We start from the raw sequence: 16,456 nt of genomic DNA on the forward strand, positions 1-16,456 counted from the left end.
TTCTATTCTTTCTGCTCAATTAAAAAACTGTTCAAGTGGCTGAGGCAGGCCGATCACCTAAGGTCAGGAGTTCGAGACCAGCCTGGCCAACATGGTGAAACCCCATCCTACTACAAATACAAAAATTAGCCAGGCATGATGGCACGTGCCTGTATTCTCAGCTACTCGGGAGGCTGAGGCAGGAGAATCGTGTGAACCCGGGAGATGGAGGTTGCAGTCAGGGGAGATCATGCCATTGCACTCCAGCCTGGGCAACAGAGCAAGACTGTCTCAAAAAAAGAGGCCGAGCTTGGTGGCTCACACCTATAGTACCAGAACTTTGGAAGGCCGAGGCGGGTGGATCACCTGAGGTCAGGAGTTCGATACCAGCCTGACCAACATGGAGAAAACCCATCTCTACTAAAAATACAAAATTAGTAAGGTGTGGCGGCACATGCCTGTAATCCTAGCTACTCGAGAGGCTAAGTCAGGAGAATCACTTGAACCCAGGAGGCAGGGGTTGCAGTGAGCCAAGATCGCACCATTGCACTCTAGCCTGGGCAACAAGGGCGAAACTCCATCTCAAAAAAAAAAACCTTTTCTAAGGCCCAGTTTTATAATTAGACCCAACAAAAGGAAAACTACAGAAAAGCTAAAATTATTTCATAAAAAAATTATCATTCAGGGCAAATCATTCATCCCACTAATTTTCCTTTTCCTTTCTGCTTCACATGTATCTCCAAGAGTTGATTATGTAAGGTTTTTGAGTACTAGAATTCTCATACTTGTTTGCCAAAGCTGAAGAGCTATTAAAGTTATACGAGTTTTGTTAAGAAAACCACCCTACTCCTCCCACAGTAAAATAACAGATCTTTTTAGAGTACCTCATATGCTTCAGATCTGATAATCTTTCCTTCTGAAATTTGGTCTCTTTTTCAAGGTAGTGAAGGTCTACCGTCAATCTTGCCTCATCAGCCTGACAACGTTCATATTTCATCACTTTCAAGACTTCATTTAATAACTGAATAACTGTTAAGAGGTTCAGTTTTCCAGCCTCATAAACATTTCCTATGTGCAACTAAGGAATCAGGAGGAGAAAAAAATTGGTGAACTATAGGTTATTATAATAATAAACTATTACATAAAAATACTTACGTTTTTTATCATTAAAGTTTATCTGAAAGAAAAGAGAAAGGCCAGATGCGGTGGCTCACGCCTGTAATCCCAGCACTTTGGGAGGCCGAGGGGGGTGGATCACCTGAGGTCTGGAGTTCAAGACCAGCCTGACCAACATGGAGAAACCCCACCGACTAAAAATACAAAATTAGCTGGGCGTGGTGGCACATGCCTGTAATCCCGGCTACTTGGGAGGCTGAGGCAGGACAATCGCTTGAACCCAGGAGGCGGAGATTACAGTGAGCCAAGACCATGCCACTGCCCTCCAGCCTAGGCAATAAGAGCAAAACTCTGCCTCAAAAAAAAGAAAGAAATTCTGAAAGCAGAAGAACACTGCAAGAAAATATACAATTACATCACAGGAGTTTTCTCAAAAGCTTCCTTAATATCAAATGCTTACCTGAAACATTTGTTTCTCAATCTTGTCAAGTAAGAGCCTTGGAATATTAATAGCAACATCAGTTCCATCTAAAGCATAATATTGGTTAACAAGACTAAGGACCGAACTAACAACTTCTCTCTCTTTTTCCAAAAACATGAGCGTTTCATTCACTGAAGCCCACAAAGACCGAACCTTTGGAAACAAAAACAAAATATTAAAGTTCACACATAATCCATATATATATTTTTTAAATGTAAATATATGTTCACTCTTAGTAACAAATTTCCTAGAATGATTTCTAGTAAGAAAATTAAATAATTATACTTTAATAGTTTAAAACTCCCTTTGGATTTTATTTCCAAAGGAAATTTTTGAAAAATGTATCAGGAGAATCTAGCTCACTATAATTTTCAAACAAATCTAAGAATTTTTTTGTTTTTAGAGATGGGGTCTTACTATGTTGCCCAGACCAGACTCAAATTCCTGGGCTCAAGCAATCTTCCCACATCAGCCTCCCAAGTAGCTGGGAGTAAAGGCACGCACCACTGCACCCAGCTCCAAATCTAAGAAATCTTATGCAAGATACAGTTAGCCTTTTCTATATGCTGACATGTAATCAATCTACCAAAGATCATTTGGGGAGAAATAATTTTTAAAATTTCTCAAGAGAAGCCAGGCGCGGTGGCTCACACCTGTAATCCCAGCACTTTGGGAGGCCGAAGTGGGCAGATCACAAGGTCAGGAGATCGAGACCATCCTGGCTAACACAGTGAAACCCCGTCTCTACTAAAAATACAAAAAATTAGCCGGGCGTGGTGGCGGGAGCCTGTAGTCCCAGCTACTCGGGAGGCTGAGGCAGGAGAATGGCGTGAACCTGGGAGGCTGAGGGTGCAGTGAGCAGAGATCGCGCCACTGCACTCCAGCCTAGGGGACAGAGTAAAACTCCATCTCAGTAAAAAAAAATAAAAAATTTTTTCAAGAGAAAAAAACTACTACATCTCAATTTTAAGTCATTCAGTTTGAGGAAGTTAAAGTGTGGGAAATTATGCCTCATTAAAAACAAAAAATCTTAGGCATATACTAATCTATATTCATTAAAATTGATATACAAGAATATTTAGGCAGGCACAGTGGCGCATACCTGTAATCCCAGTTACCCAGAAGACTGAGGTAAGAGGATCCCTTAAGCCCAGGATCCTTGCAAAAAAAAAAAAAGAATACTCATAGAATGTCTGTTTGTAATAATCAAAAAGTAGAAACAATCCAAAGGTCCATCTACAGTAAAAAGGGTACACTGGTGCTATGTCCATAAAATAGAACACTAAGCAGCAATGAGAATAAACACACTATGATTACACACAATAGCATGGATAAATACCATAAACAATGTTGAGCCAAAGTCAGACACAAAAGAATATATTCTATATACTCGCATTTATATGAAGCTCAAAAACAGGCAAAACTAATCTTTAGTGTAACACGTGAGGGCACTGTTTCCCCATGGGGGGAAACAGTGTAAACTAAACAGGTTCAAGGAGGATTCTAGGGTGCTGGTAACATTCTATTCCTTAAACGATATTGGTTACACGGACATGTTTACTTTGTGAAAATTTGTCAAGCTATATACTTATGAGTTACACATTTCTTGTATATACGTTATGCTTTAACAGAATTTACAAAAGAGGGAGGGAGGTGGAGAAATATAATTATACACATGTTCTTCCTGTATGATAAAAATACAGTATTAAATATCTCTAATTAGTTCACTTTTTTTTTCCTTTTTTCTTTTTTTTTTTTTGAAACAGGCTCTCATTCTGTCACCCAGGCTGGAGTGCAGTGGCACAATCTTGGCTCACTGCAACCTTTGCCTCCCAGGTTCAAGTGATTCTCGTGCCTCAGCCACCCAAGTAGCTGGGACTACAGGAGAATACCACCATACCAGGCTACTTTTTTTATTTTTGGTAGAGACAGGGTTTCACCATGTTGGCCAGGCTGGCCTTGAACTCCTGGCCTCAAGTGATCCGTTGTCCATCTTGACCTCCCAAAGTGCTCGCAGGTGTGAGCCACTGTGCCCCCACCTCTTTTTTTTTTTTTTTTTTTTAAGACGGGTCTCGCTCTGTTGCCCAAGCTGGAGTCCATTGACACAAGAGCACACTGCAGCCTTGAGCTCCTGGGCTCAAACAATCCTCCTGCCTCAGCCTCCTGAGTAGGTGAAACTATAGGTGTGTGCCACCCTAAGTATCTCTGACATGTTGCATGGCAAGGTAAAGCTGTTCCCAAAGGAACACTCATTGGCTAGCAGTCTAGAGGTCTCACAGGATGGCATTTCCTTGATGAATCTGTAATTATCTAGGATCTGGTTCTCAGATTTTCCAAGTCTAGTTTTTTATCTTGTCAAGGGCTCAAAGTTGACTGTACTCAGAGAAAACAAATATGAACCAAACTCAGAAGAGACTGCTGTGAAAACTTTAATAGGTTCTGCAAATTATTTTAATTATATAATTTGCAATAAGAGATTCACTAAATGGAAAATACCATGAAGGAAGTGACTTTGCCTTGCCTGTTCTCCTCATTGTTTTGGCCCTAATATCTACAAGATACCTAGCACATATCAGATATCAATAAGCATTCACTGAATAAAAATATTTCCTTAAGAGGGCGCTCACCTTTACAAGTGACAATGTGCCTTGGAAGCCAAATTTATACCCACAGCAGCTTGGCGTGGCAATCACAGAATCACAATAAAGAGCTTGAGAGAAATTTTATCAAAAAAAAAAAAAAGAAAACCTAAGAAAATACTTAACTCACATCAAAGTCAAACTCTGGAGGTCTCAGATCATTTTCATTTGTCAGAATCCTCCCTCCTGCCAAACCAGCCTCATTTTAATTCCTCATTTTCCTTTCATACTTAACATCTCCCTGCAGTTAACCCATTTTACTTAGATAAATTAATACCACTGACAAGTATAACCTTGTTACTGACAAGGTTATACTACAATCAAGCAGAGCTTTTTGTACTGGGGTGGAGAATTTTTAATTAATCATATCTAAAAACCCTTTTGAATATAATTAAGCTTATGAATTATAAGTTCATTTTTCCATTATATTCAAGTGTTTTAAAGGCACTCCATTAATATCTTTATACATACGACCTATGAGTTTAAAAAAAGAAAAAAGTAGTAGTACTATAAAAAGAAATGGGACCGGGCGCAGTGGCTCACGTCTGTAATCCCAACACTTTGGGAGACCGAGGCAGGCGGATCACCTGAGGTCAGGAATTTAAGACCAGCCTGGCCACCATGGTGAAATCCTGTCTCTACAAAAATATAACAATTAGCTGCACATATTGGCATGCACCTGTAATCTCACCCACTAGGGAGGCTAAGGTAGGAGAATCACTTGAACCCAGGAGGCGGAGGTTGCAGTGAGCCCGAGACCATGCCACTGCACTCCAGCCTGGGAGAGTGAGACTCCATTTCAGAAAGGGGAGGGGAAGGGGAAGGGGAAGGGAGGCTGGGCGTGGTGGCTCATGCCTGTAATCCCAGCACTTTGGGAGGTCAAGGCGTGCAGATCATCTGAGCTCAGGAGTTCAAGACCAGCCTGGCCAACATGGTGAAACTCTGTCTCTACTAAAAATACAAAATTAGCTAGGCGTGGTAGCGCATGCTTGTAATCTCAGCTACTCAGGAGGCTGCGGCAAGAATATCACTTGAACTCAGGAGTCGGAGGTTGTAGTGAGCCAAAATCTGTTGTACTCCAGCCCGGGCAACAGAGCGAGACTCCATCTCCAAAAAAAAAAAAAAAAAAAAAAAAATTGTGCTAAATAGACTATAAGAGTCCCACCAACTGAGCAAACACTGCATATCACAGAATTTTAAAAGATTAAATTTCTCCTTTTATAAGTTGTCTCACCTTTTGAATTTTTTCTTCTATATTACTGTGGTCATCATAGGGTTCCATTCTAATAAAAATTAAATAATCTAGTTAGTCACATGAAAAATCACATGGCAATTTAATATCCAAAGAGCTAATCAGTCTGCAAACCCACCCACCAACAACCACCCCAACAAAAAATAAAATTTAATCTGAAAGCGGTAATAATTTATTAGAAGAACTGGACTAGCAGTCATAACTATGCTCTAATCCTATCATCATCTGGCTATTGATCTATTATTTTAATTAATGTTTGTGGGAATCTGTTTTCTCACCTGTAAAATGCAAAAGCTAAACTAGTCTCTAAGGCAACTTCTAGCTCTAAAAGTCACTTACTTCTTTATTTGGTTTTCCAGTCCTACACATTCAGATCTCAAGTTTCGTACCTGCTTAACTGATAATCTGCAAGAAAACATACAAAATGACAACTATAATACCATTACAATTAATTAGTATAGCCCACTTCTCTATTTTCCCTTTGCATATCCTTGATCAAGGCCTCTGGGTACAGCCACCAGCAAGCTAAAGGACTCTAAACTCTCTTTATCACACAAGTGATTCAACATACAGGCTCCTACTGAGATGGACCTAGGACTCGTAGGTTAGTATACCCTCTCTGATTAGAATGATGGAGGTTAGTAAGACGACTCTGCTCTTATCCTTATCTCACATACCCAGGGGATAAATTTAAATGTTATCTAATACAGTCAGGCAACATTTCAGTTAATTTCAAAGGATTCTATAGCTTTAGTAAAATACAACAAAGCATTCTACAAAGTTATCCTACTGTAATTGTCTACAGTTGCAAAAAAGAAATTAGGCCAGGTGTGGTGGCTCACACCTGTAATGCCTATATTTTGGGAGGCTGAGGCAGGAAAGTGGCTTCAGGCCAGGAGTTCGAGACCAGCCTGGCTACAAAGCAAGGCCCTGTCTCTACAAAAAAATTTTAAAATTAGCTGGGTGTGGTAGCACACGCCTGTACTCCCAGACATGGCAGGAAGATCACTTGAGCCCCTGAACCTAAATATAAAATAGCATTAAGTGGTTTTAAAAAATGATGACTACCTACCTGAAAGAATATCTACTTAACGAAATACCCACTAATCGGACTAATGGACATTAAAAGTAATATACTGGCATGGTGCAGTGTCTCACACCTATAATCCCAGCACTTTGGGAGGCTGAGGTGGGTGGATCACCTGAGGTCAGGAGTTCGAGACCAGCCTGGCCAACATGGCAAAACCCCTTCTCTACTAAAAACTACAAAAATTAGCTAGGCATGGTGGCATGCGCCTGTAATCCCAGCTACTTGGGAGGTTGAGGCAGGAAAATTGCTTGAACCCGGGAGGGAGAGGTTGGAGTGAGCCAAGATTGTGACACTGTACTCCAGCCTGGGCAACAGAGCGAGACTCCATCTCAAAAAAAAAAAAAAAAAACATGGTAATACACTATGGCAATATGGAAAAATTTACAGAATGAAATATCAAGACAAAAAAGGATATGAAATAAACACTACAATTACAACTTTAAAATATATTTCCATATTTACAAAGCACATAAGAAAAGTGAACTTTTTCGGCCGGGCGCGGTGGCTCAAGCCTGTAATCCCAGCACTTTGGGGGGCCAAGACGGACGGATCACGAGGTCAGGAGATCGAGACCATCCTGGCTAACATGGTGAAACCCCGTCTCTACTAAAAAATACAAGAAACTAGCCGGGCGAGGTGGCGGGCGCCTGTAGTCCCAGCTACTCGGGAGGCTGAGGCAGAAGAATGGCGTAAACCCGGGAGGCGGAGCTTGCAGTGAGCTGTGATCCGGCCACTGCACTCCAGCCTGGGCGACAGAGCGAGACTCCGTCTCAAAAAAAAAAAAAAAAAAAAAAAAAAAAGAAAACTGAACTTTTTAAACTAAAGTGGGACGGGCACAGTGGCTCACACCTGCAATCCCAGCACTTTGGGAGGCCAAGGCAGGTGGACCACTTGAGGTCAGGAGTTCAAGACCAGCACGGTCAACATGGCAAAACCCCATCGCTACTATAAATACAAAAAAGAAAATGAGCCAGGCGTGGTGGTAGGCGCCTGTAATCTCAGCTACTCGGGAGCCTGAGGCAGGAGAATCGTTTGAACCCAGGAGGTGGAGGTTGCAGTGAGCCAGGATTCCACTACTGCACTCAAGCCTGGGCAACAGAGCGAGACTCCATCCCAAAATAAATAAATAAATCAATAAATACAGTGATCTTTTCTTTTTCTCTAAACTTACATTTATAGTATGCCTAAAGTTTTAAAATATTTTATGCAGAAGTTATCTGACTATAGCCACAGTGGCTCATGCCTGTAATCCTGACACTTTGGGAGGCTGAGACAGGCAGACTGCATGAGCTCAGAAGTTCGAGATCAGCCTGGACAACATGGTGAAACCCCGTTACTATTAAAAACACAAAAATTAGCTGGGAATGGTGGCCTGCGCCTACAATCCCAGGTACTCTGGAGGCTGAGGTGGGAGGATGACTTAAGCCTGGGAAGCAGAGGCTGCGGTGAGCCGACATCACACCACTGAATTCCAGCTTAAGAGCCTAGGTGACAGAACCAGACCCTGTCTCAGATAGGGGGAAAAAAAAAAAAAAAAGTTATCTGACTTTAAAATGGAAAAATAATCACCAGGGTTTTGAGGTAGGCATGGATTATTTCTGCTGACATTATATTGGTGACATCTGTTCAAAAGAAAGAAATTATTTTCTATCAAGGTACTACTTACTGCGCATTTTCCTGATATTTTTGGGTAACACAATCTTCTCTTTGCAAAATTTGTAAAAATCTGCTACGTGCGAAATGGCATCTGGCAATGCATTTGTGCAAGTCCTGTGGTTTTATGTTAAATGTCTCTACAAAATGATGAGAAGAATCTACACGGAACACAATTAAGATTATAGAAAACAGGCTGGTCTGATAGTAGTGGGTTATCAGAATTGAACACTAGTGTCACTAACATTGATGGTATACAATCTCCCACTGCTAAATTTGATTGACTTTTTAAAAAAGGAAAACAGATTTACAAGCTAATAAATACCAAAAATGTTGAATTTTAATATTAAGAAATTAACATCATGTAACTAACAACTCCCCAAAAGCTAGTATACCATAAATATATAACAATACAACTAACGTTTTGTTTTGGTATTTGGGGCTGTTTTTTTGAGACAGGGTCTCACTGTATTGCCCAGGCTGAAGTGCAGTGGCACAAGTATAGCTTACTGCAGCCTCAACCTTCTGGGTTCAAGCAGTCCTCTCACCTCAGCCTCCACAGTAGCTGAGACTACAAGTACATACCACCATGCCCAACTAATTGTTTTTTTAGTATTTTTTGTAGAGACTGGGTCTCAAGGTGTTGCCGAGGCTAGTCTTGAACTCCTGGACTCAAGGGATCCTCCTGTCTCAGTCTCCCAGAGGGCTGGGATTACAGGCCACCACACTCAGCACGACACAACTAATGTTAATGAAAGTAAGATGACCTTTTTTTTAAGGCAGGCAACTAAAAAAGATTTCTAAAGGTGAGTTATTTTACACAATTAAAAATTTTCAGAGGGCATCTACCTAAAAACATTCTTATTATAATTTGAGATGTCTAGAAATACATTTATATCTATAGTGTATTTATTTATAGATATCTCTTTTTTTTTTTTTTTTTTTTTTTGAGACGGAGTCTTGCTCTGTCGCCAAGGCTGGAGTGCAGTGGCCGGATCTCAGCTCACTGCAAGCTCCGCCTCCCGGGTTTACGCCATTCTCCTGCCTCAGCCTCCCGAATAGCTGGGACTACAGGCGCCCGCCACCTCACCCGGCTAGTTTTTTGTATTTTTTAGTAGGGACGGGGTTTCACCGTGTTAGCCAGGATGGTCTCGATCTCCTGACCTCGTGATCCGCCCGTCTCAGCCTCCCAAAGTGCTGGGATTACAGGCTTGAACCACCGCGCCCGGCCAGATATCTCAAATTATAATAAGAGCTACTTTGCTTCCAAAAAGAATATTTTTTTTCTTTTTTTTTTTTTTTGAGACGGAGTCTCCCTCTGTCACCCAGGCTGGAGTGCAGCGGCGGGATCTCAGCTCAATGCAAGCTCCTTCTTCCGGGTTCATGCCATTCTCCTGCCTCAGCCTCCTGAGTAGCTGAGACTACAGGTGTCTGCCACCAAGCCCAGCTAATTTTTTGTATTTTTAGTAGAGACGGGGTTTCACCGTGTTAGCCAGGATGATCTTAATCTCCTGGCCTCATGATTCGCCCGCCCTGACCTCCCAAAGTGCTGGGATTACAGGCGTAAGCCACCGTGCCCAGCCACAGAACCTTTTAACAAAGGAAGAAAGTCAATATAAAAAGGTAAGAGAGGATCACATCATCTCCACTGCTGCCATCAGTTTACTTTTCCTCCTAGTAAGACAATAGGACAGGATAACCAAATAAAACCACTGTTCATTTCTCAAATAATTATTCACTGTGTTACTAAAAACCAAAGTAGACCTGAGAATAACCCATATAAATATTTCAGAGTTCAGGTTTTTACCTGTAATAAATCCTACTTTAACATGGCTCAATACAACAAAAACATGAGTACTCTGAAAATCAGGGACTTCCACAGTGCATTAACGTTGCTTATCCAGGTCCTAGTATTGCCTCAGAGAAACCACCAGAATTTGCCGGGCATGGTGGCTCATGCCTGTAATCCCAGCACTTTGGGAGGCTGAGGCGGGCGGATCACAAGGTCAGGAGTTCGAAACCAGCCTGGCCAACATAGTGATACCCCATCTCTACTAAAAATACAAAAAAATTAGCCAGACATGGTGGCGTGTGCCTGTAGTCCCAGCTACTCAGGAGGATGAGGCAGTAGAATCGCTTGAACCCAGGAGGTAGGGGTTGCAGTGAGCCGAGATCACACCACTGCACTCCAGCTTGGGCAACAGAGTGAGACTTCGTCTGGGGAAAAAAGAAAAACAAAGAAATCATCAGAATTACTAAATATTTAACAAGAAATGAGTTTACCGAATTTAGAAGTTACCTAGAGACTGAACATTTTGACTGAATTGGTTTAAATCCAGAAATAGGACAATCCATGCTTACAAGTCTTATGCCTTATTAAATCCAAACATGCATATTTTATATAAAACAGTTTGTATTACATGTAATTGGGGCAGATCATCCACTAGCAGAAAAATTGGAAACATTCTTATATTACATTTGAAATCCTGGCACTTTGGGAGGCTGAGGTGGGAGGATTACTTGAGACCAGGAGTTCAAATCAAAACTAGCCTGGCCAACATAGGGAGACGCACCCTATCTCTAAAAAAAATAAAATTTTTTTTTTGAGACTGAGTCTGCTCTATTGCCCAGGCTGGAATTCTGTACTACAATCTTGGCTCACTGCACCCTCTGCCTCCCAGGTTCAAGCAATTCTCGTGCCTTAGCCTCCCCAAGTAGCTGGGATTACAGGTGCCCACCACAATGCCCAGCTAATTTTTGTACTTTAGTAATGATGGGGTTTCACCATGTTGGTCAGGCTGGTCTTGAACTCCTGACCTCAAGTGATCTGCCTACCTCGGCCTCCCAAAGTGCTGGGATTACAGGCATGAGCCACCACACCCAGCCAAAAAATAAACATTTTTTTTTAAGTACAAATTGCTCTTAAACATGAAACAATTTTCAACCTCACTAATAAGAGAAATACAAATTAAAACTATACTGAGATCCCACTGTAACCTATCAGACTGAAAAGAGTAAAGTATCTGGTCACAGGCCGGGCGCAGTGGCTCACGCCTGTAATCCCAGCACTTTGGGAGGCCAAGGCTGGCGGATCACGAGGTCACGAGATCAAGACCATCCTGGTTAACACGGTGAAACCCCGTCTCTACTAAAAAATACAAAAAATCAGCCAGGTGTGGTGGCGGGCGCCTGTAATCCCAGCTACTCGGGAGGTTGAGGCAGGAGAATGGCGTGAACCCAGGAGACAAAGCTTGCAGTGAGCCGAGACCACGCCACTGCACTCCAGCCTGGGCAACAGAGCAAGACTCGATCTCAAAAAAAAAAAAAAAAAAAGGTCTGGTCACATACTATGTTAATGAGCCTTTAGGAAAACAGACATTATCCATACACTAGTGATAAAAGTATCAATTGTCGCCAGGAGCGGTGGCTCACGCATGTATGTAATCCCAGCACTTTAAGAGGCCAAGGCAGGAAGACTGCCTGAGCACAGGCATTCAACACCAGCCTGGGAAATATGGTGCAACCCCAGTATTAAAAAAAAAAAAAAAAAAAGGCCGGGCGTGGTGCCTCATGCCTGTAATCCTAACACTTTGGTGTAATCCTAACACCTTGAGAGGCCAAGGCGGGCAGATCACCTGAAGTCAGGAGTTTGTGACCAGCCTGACCAACAGGGAGAAATCCCATCTCTACTAAAAATACAAAATTAGCCAGGCGTGGAGGCGCATGCCTGTAATCCCAGCTACTCAGGGGGCTGAGGTAGGAGAATCGCTTGAACCCAGGAGGCAGGGGTTGCAGTGAGCCGAGATCACGCTATTGCAGTCCAGCCTGGGCAACAAGAGCAAAAACTCCGTCTCAAAAAAAAAAAAAAAAAGCCAGGCGCATCGGCTTACGCCTGTAATCCCAACACTTTCAGAGGCCCAGGTGGGCAGATCATCTGAGGTAAAGAGTTCAAGACCAGCCCTGGCTAACATGGTAAAACCCCGTTTCTACCAAAAATACAAAAAATTAGCCAGGCATGGTGGCACACACCTGTAATCCCAGCTACTCAAGAGACTGAGGCAGGAAAATTTCTTGAACCCGGGAGGCAGAGGTTGCAGTGAGCTGAGATCATGCCATTGCACTCCAGCTTGGGCAACGAGAGTGAAACTCTGTCTTAGAGGAAAAAAAAGGGAAATGTTTCCCAATCCTTGTATTAGAACATAATAAAAAAATATAAATAGTAACTATGTTCATTATGAGAAGATTTCAAAGTACAGTTCCAGTAGAATATTAACCATTTCCTTTTTGGGGTACATTAATGTTTTAACTTATCTTGCTTTTACTAAGATCTCTTCATGATTTAAAAACTGTAAAGAACAATAAAAATTTAAGAATCAAAACAAAAAAGTATTTTATAAGTTGAACTTACTTTTAGAATTGGATTTAATATATTTCATTGCAACAAATCTTGCAAAATGATACATCAGATGAATAAACTTAGGACCACCAGGAGAAAGAAATAGTGAACCAACAACTTGAGGAAAGCTACTTCCACATTCACCCTATGGAGAAGAGAAGTAAGATGATTTGAAGACTTTGTTAACAAAAACTCTTACATTTACATCATACTATTTTTGTTAAAGGGTGTGACAGTCTTGCAATAGAAGTCCCACATTTTCATGAGCACTATGCTACAGGTTGGCATGGGGTTCCCTAGTACCTCTTCATAGCACAGTGGCTTGGACATGTCCAACTCTGCAGCAGAGTACAAAACAGTCCAAGGGGGTAAGGCCCCCAGCCCACTGTCTCCTCATCATACTATTTTTGAAGCATAAAAGAATTTGATCAGGACTGGGTGCGGTGGCTCATACCTGTAATCCCAGCATTTTGGGAGGCCGAGGCAGACAGATCACTAGAGGTCAGGAGTTCAAGACCAGCCTGGCCAACATGGTGAAACCCCATCTCTACTAAAAATACAAAAGTTATCTGGGCATGGTAGTACATGGCTGTAATCCCAGCTACTCAGGTGGCTGAGGTGGGAGAATCATTCAAACCTGGGAGGCAGAGTTGCAGTGAGCCAAGACTGCGCCATTGCACTCCAGCCTGGGTGACAGAACAAGACTCCATCTCAAAAAAATAAAAAAGAAAAAAGAATTTGATCAGAATTATTCCATTTAAACCACAAGTTAAACGTTGTGGGTTTTGGTTTTTCTAAACTCTATGTGGACCTGGTAAGAAAAAACAATTATAATGATACAGACACAATCATTGATACTATCTGGGGAAGCAAACTAAAATAATATACAGTTGAAAAAGTTTTCTTTAAACAAAAACTGTGCTATAAACTCTCAGGAAGTCTAAAACCTATTTTCAGTGCACCTGGCCAGCAAAGCTGGTTTCTTCGAAATACATAGAATCCCAACCAAAAACCATCAAAGAAGACTATTTTAACTAGTATTTCCTTGCTTATACTGATAGCATTAAAGCATTAAAAAGATTTCACCTCTAAAAAGTTAAAGAGTTAAAGTAGTTTTTAACTTCTTAAAGTCTGTATCTTCTAACAAAAAGAATACTTACAGAAATCCTTTTTATCCATTCACAGCAATGTTTTCGGAATTCAGTATCACTTTTTTGGTCAAATGGGGGCCAACAAAATCTGGAAAACAAAAATAAAAGCATTAGGACTATGCACAACAAGAGCCAAAAAAAAAAGCCTCAGCAAATTTTTTAAAAATCAAACTTATTGCCAGGCGCAGTGGCTCGTGCCTGTAATCTCAGCACTTTGGGAGGCCAAGGCGGGCGGATCACAAGGTCAGGAGATCGAGACCATCCTGGCTAACGCGGTGAAACCCCGTCTCTACTAAAAAAATACAAAAAAATTAGCCGGGCGTGGTGGCGGGCGCCTGTAGTCCCAGTTACTCAGGAGGCTGAGGCAGGAGAATGGTGTGAACCCGGGAGGCGGAGCTTGCAGTGAGCCGAGATTGGGCCACTGCACTCCAGCCTGGGCGACAGAGCAAGACTCTGTCTCAAAAAAAAAAAAAAAAAAAAAAACTTATTTCTACTACCAGAAATATTAACACATGGCTGGGCGTGGTGGCTCACACTTGTAACCCCGGCACTTTGGAAAGCCAATGCAGACAGATCGCTTGAGGCCAGGAGCTCGAGACCAGCCTGGCCAACATGGAGAAATCCCGTCTCGACTAAAAATAAAAAAATTAGCTAGGCATAGTGGTGTGCGCCTATAGCCCCAGCTACTCAGGAGGCTGAGGCACGAGTACTGCTTGAACCCAGGAGGTGGAGTCTGCAGTGAGCCAAGATGGCATCACTGCACTGCAGCCTGGGTGACCCTGTCTCAAAAGAAAAAAAAAAAAAATTAAAGTGAAATGAATTAAAGTTAACATTCTTAAATAACAGATAGAGAGACACCAACCTGTGAGAAATTGAATTTTTTAATTTATAAACATCTAAAGGATTGAGTTCTGTTTCATACAAACAACTAAAATGTATTAAATGAGGGAATGAACAGCTATAAGAATTGCTGAAAATCAGCTAAAGACAACAATCTCAACGGATCCACTGGACTAGTGCATAAAGATAAATAAATAAACTAGTAAATTAAGCCTGAAAAGAAATAGTAATCTTGCGGGACAGAAACATAAACAGATATATATGAAGAGGACAAAAAATGGCATACAAGAGCATGACTCCTAGAGATAATCCTTATCATACTGTGGGTGCTATTGCTTTGTGGCTAAACAAGACAGAAAAACATGAAAAAGAAAATTTTGCTTCAACTTTGGTCAAGAATATTAGGGTTTAAAATTTACCTACTGCTTTCCTTTCAGTCAGGTTTTTCCAAATTTTTATTCTGAGGCATAATTATTTAAGGCCTCACTTTTTCTATAACTACATTCAGTATTTGCAGAAAAAACTGAGCATGCATAGGGAATAAAAAGACTAAAAGGCTAGAATGTCAACAGTGATACTCAGTGGTTGACGGGTTTCAAAACAATTTTTACATTTTCCTATATTTTCTGAATTACTTAAAATGAGCCGTAATGTTGATAATCAGCAAAAAAAAAAAAAGTAAAAATCTATTTTTGTTTGGACAGAAGAAGCTGCTCTATACCTTAATAATAGGGAATTCCAAAAAATGATCCAAACATACCTATTCTCCTGCACACTCAGAACTTTAAATAAAAGCAAAATATTCAAAATAGATTATCAAAAATGAAAATAATGCCCTAAGCAATAGATCTACTTGTTGCTTTCCTATATAAAAGATTGAAGGCACAACATAAATATCAAAAGAAATTTGAACACTTTTTTAGATAGCAGAAACACAAATCACATGCAAAATAACTTAGAACTGAGACTAGTGGGTGTTTACATTTTTATCTCCTTCTTAAACAACAGCATACAACAAAAGAGTAAATGTATTAGGAATGATTTTTCCCTACAGCAAGTGATGCTTTAATATATCACTGAAAAAAGTAAGGATTTACAGAGAACCATGTAGACAAAACAACACTGCCTATAGGAAAAGTAGTAAGGCATACAGTACTAAGCAAAAAAAAAAAAAAAAACAGGGCAAAATCAAGTTCATACAGATTGATACCAGTTAATTGTGCTGCTAACAATAATTTGCTTAATTATTAAGACCATAAAGAAAATGTTAAGAATTATATAAAATAAAAACTATATTACCTATAAAATACACAATGATTTTAAGATATGTACCAAAGAAAAACGTCACCCAGATTTATAAAGATTAAGAATTAAATGTATAAGACTCAAACCTGAATTTTGTAATATTCATTCAAAACATCAGTCAAGGCCGGGCGCGGTGGCTCAAGCCTGTAATCCCAGCACTTTGGGAGGCCGAGACGGGTGGATCACGAGGTCAGGAGATCGAGACCATCCTGGCTAACACGGTGAAACCCCGTCTCTACTAAAAATACAAAAAACTAGCCGGGCGAGGTGGCGGGCGCCTGTAGTCCCAGCTACTCGGGAGGCTGAGGCAGGAGAATGGCGTAAACCCAGGAGGCGGAGCTTGCAGTGAGCTGAGATCCGGCCACTGCACTCCAGCCTGGGCGACAGAGCGAGACTCCGCCTAAAAAAAAAAAAAAAAAAAAAAAAAAACAAAAAAAAAACATCAGTCAAAGGCCAAGTTGAAATTCTGGCTTATGCTGGGTGTGGTGGCTCACACCTGTAATCCCAGCACTTTGGGACGCCGAGGCGGGTGGTTCACCTGAGGTCAGCAGTTT

General features: G+C 41.1%; 1 protein-coding gene across 3 annotated transcripts in view; it reads right to left on the minus strand.

Annotated features, from left to right (window-relative positions):
• The window catches only part of LOC105489060 (HAUS augmin like complex subunit 6), a 51,091-nt gene that overhangs the window by 28,072 nt on the left and 6,563 nt on the right, over positions 1 to 16,456 (minus strand). For 2 of the 3 annotated variants that reach the window (XR_011612625.1, XM_071077840.1), the window contains exons 3-9: positions 13,767 to 13,845; positions 12,619 to 12,751; positions 8,224 to 8,371; positions 5,807 to 5,872; positions 5,450 to 5,498; positions 1,556 to 1,729; positions 864 to 1,057 (exon numbers count right to left, since the gene is read on the minus strand). Coding sequence is in view for 2 of the 3 variants with exons in the window: in XM_071077840.1 (XP_070933941.1) it covers positions 864 to 1,057; positions 1,556 to 1,729; positions 5,450 to 5,498; positions 5,807 to 5,872; positions 8,224 to 8,371; positions 12,619 to 12,751; positions 13,767 to 13,845 (843 nt within the window). In the remaining variant the exon portion in view is untranslated. Of the gene's footprint in view, positions 1 to 863; positions 1,058 to 1,555; positions 1,730 to 5,449; positions 5,499 to 5,806; positions 5,873 to 8,223; positions 8,372 to 10,017; positions 10,036 to 12,618; positions 12,752 to 13,766; positions 13,846 to 16,456 lie in introns of those variants that run through there. The other variant, XM_011753689.3, reaches the window with a different exon arrangement.

Source organism: Macaca nemestrina, chromosome 14 (genome assembly GCF_043159975.1).
Source record: "Macaca nemestrina isolate mMacNem1 chromosome 14, mMacNem.hap1, whole genome shotgun sequence".
NCBI lineage: Eukaryota > Metazoa > Chordata > Mammalia > Primates > Cercopithecidae > Macaca > Macaca nemestrina.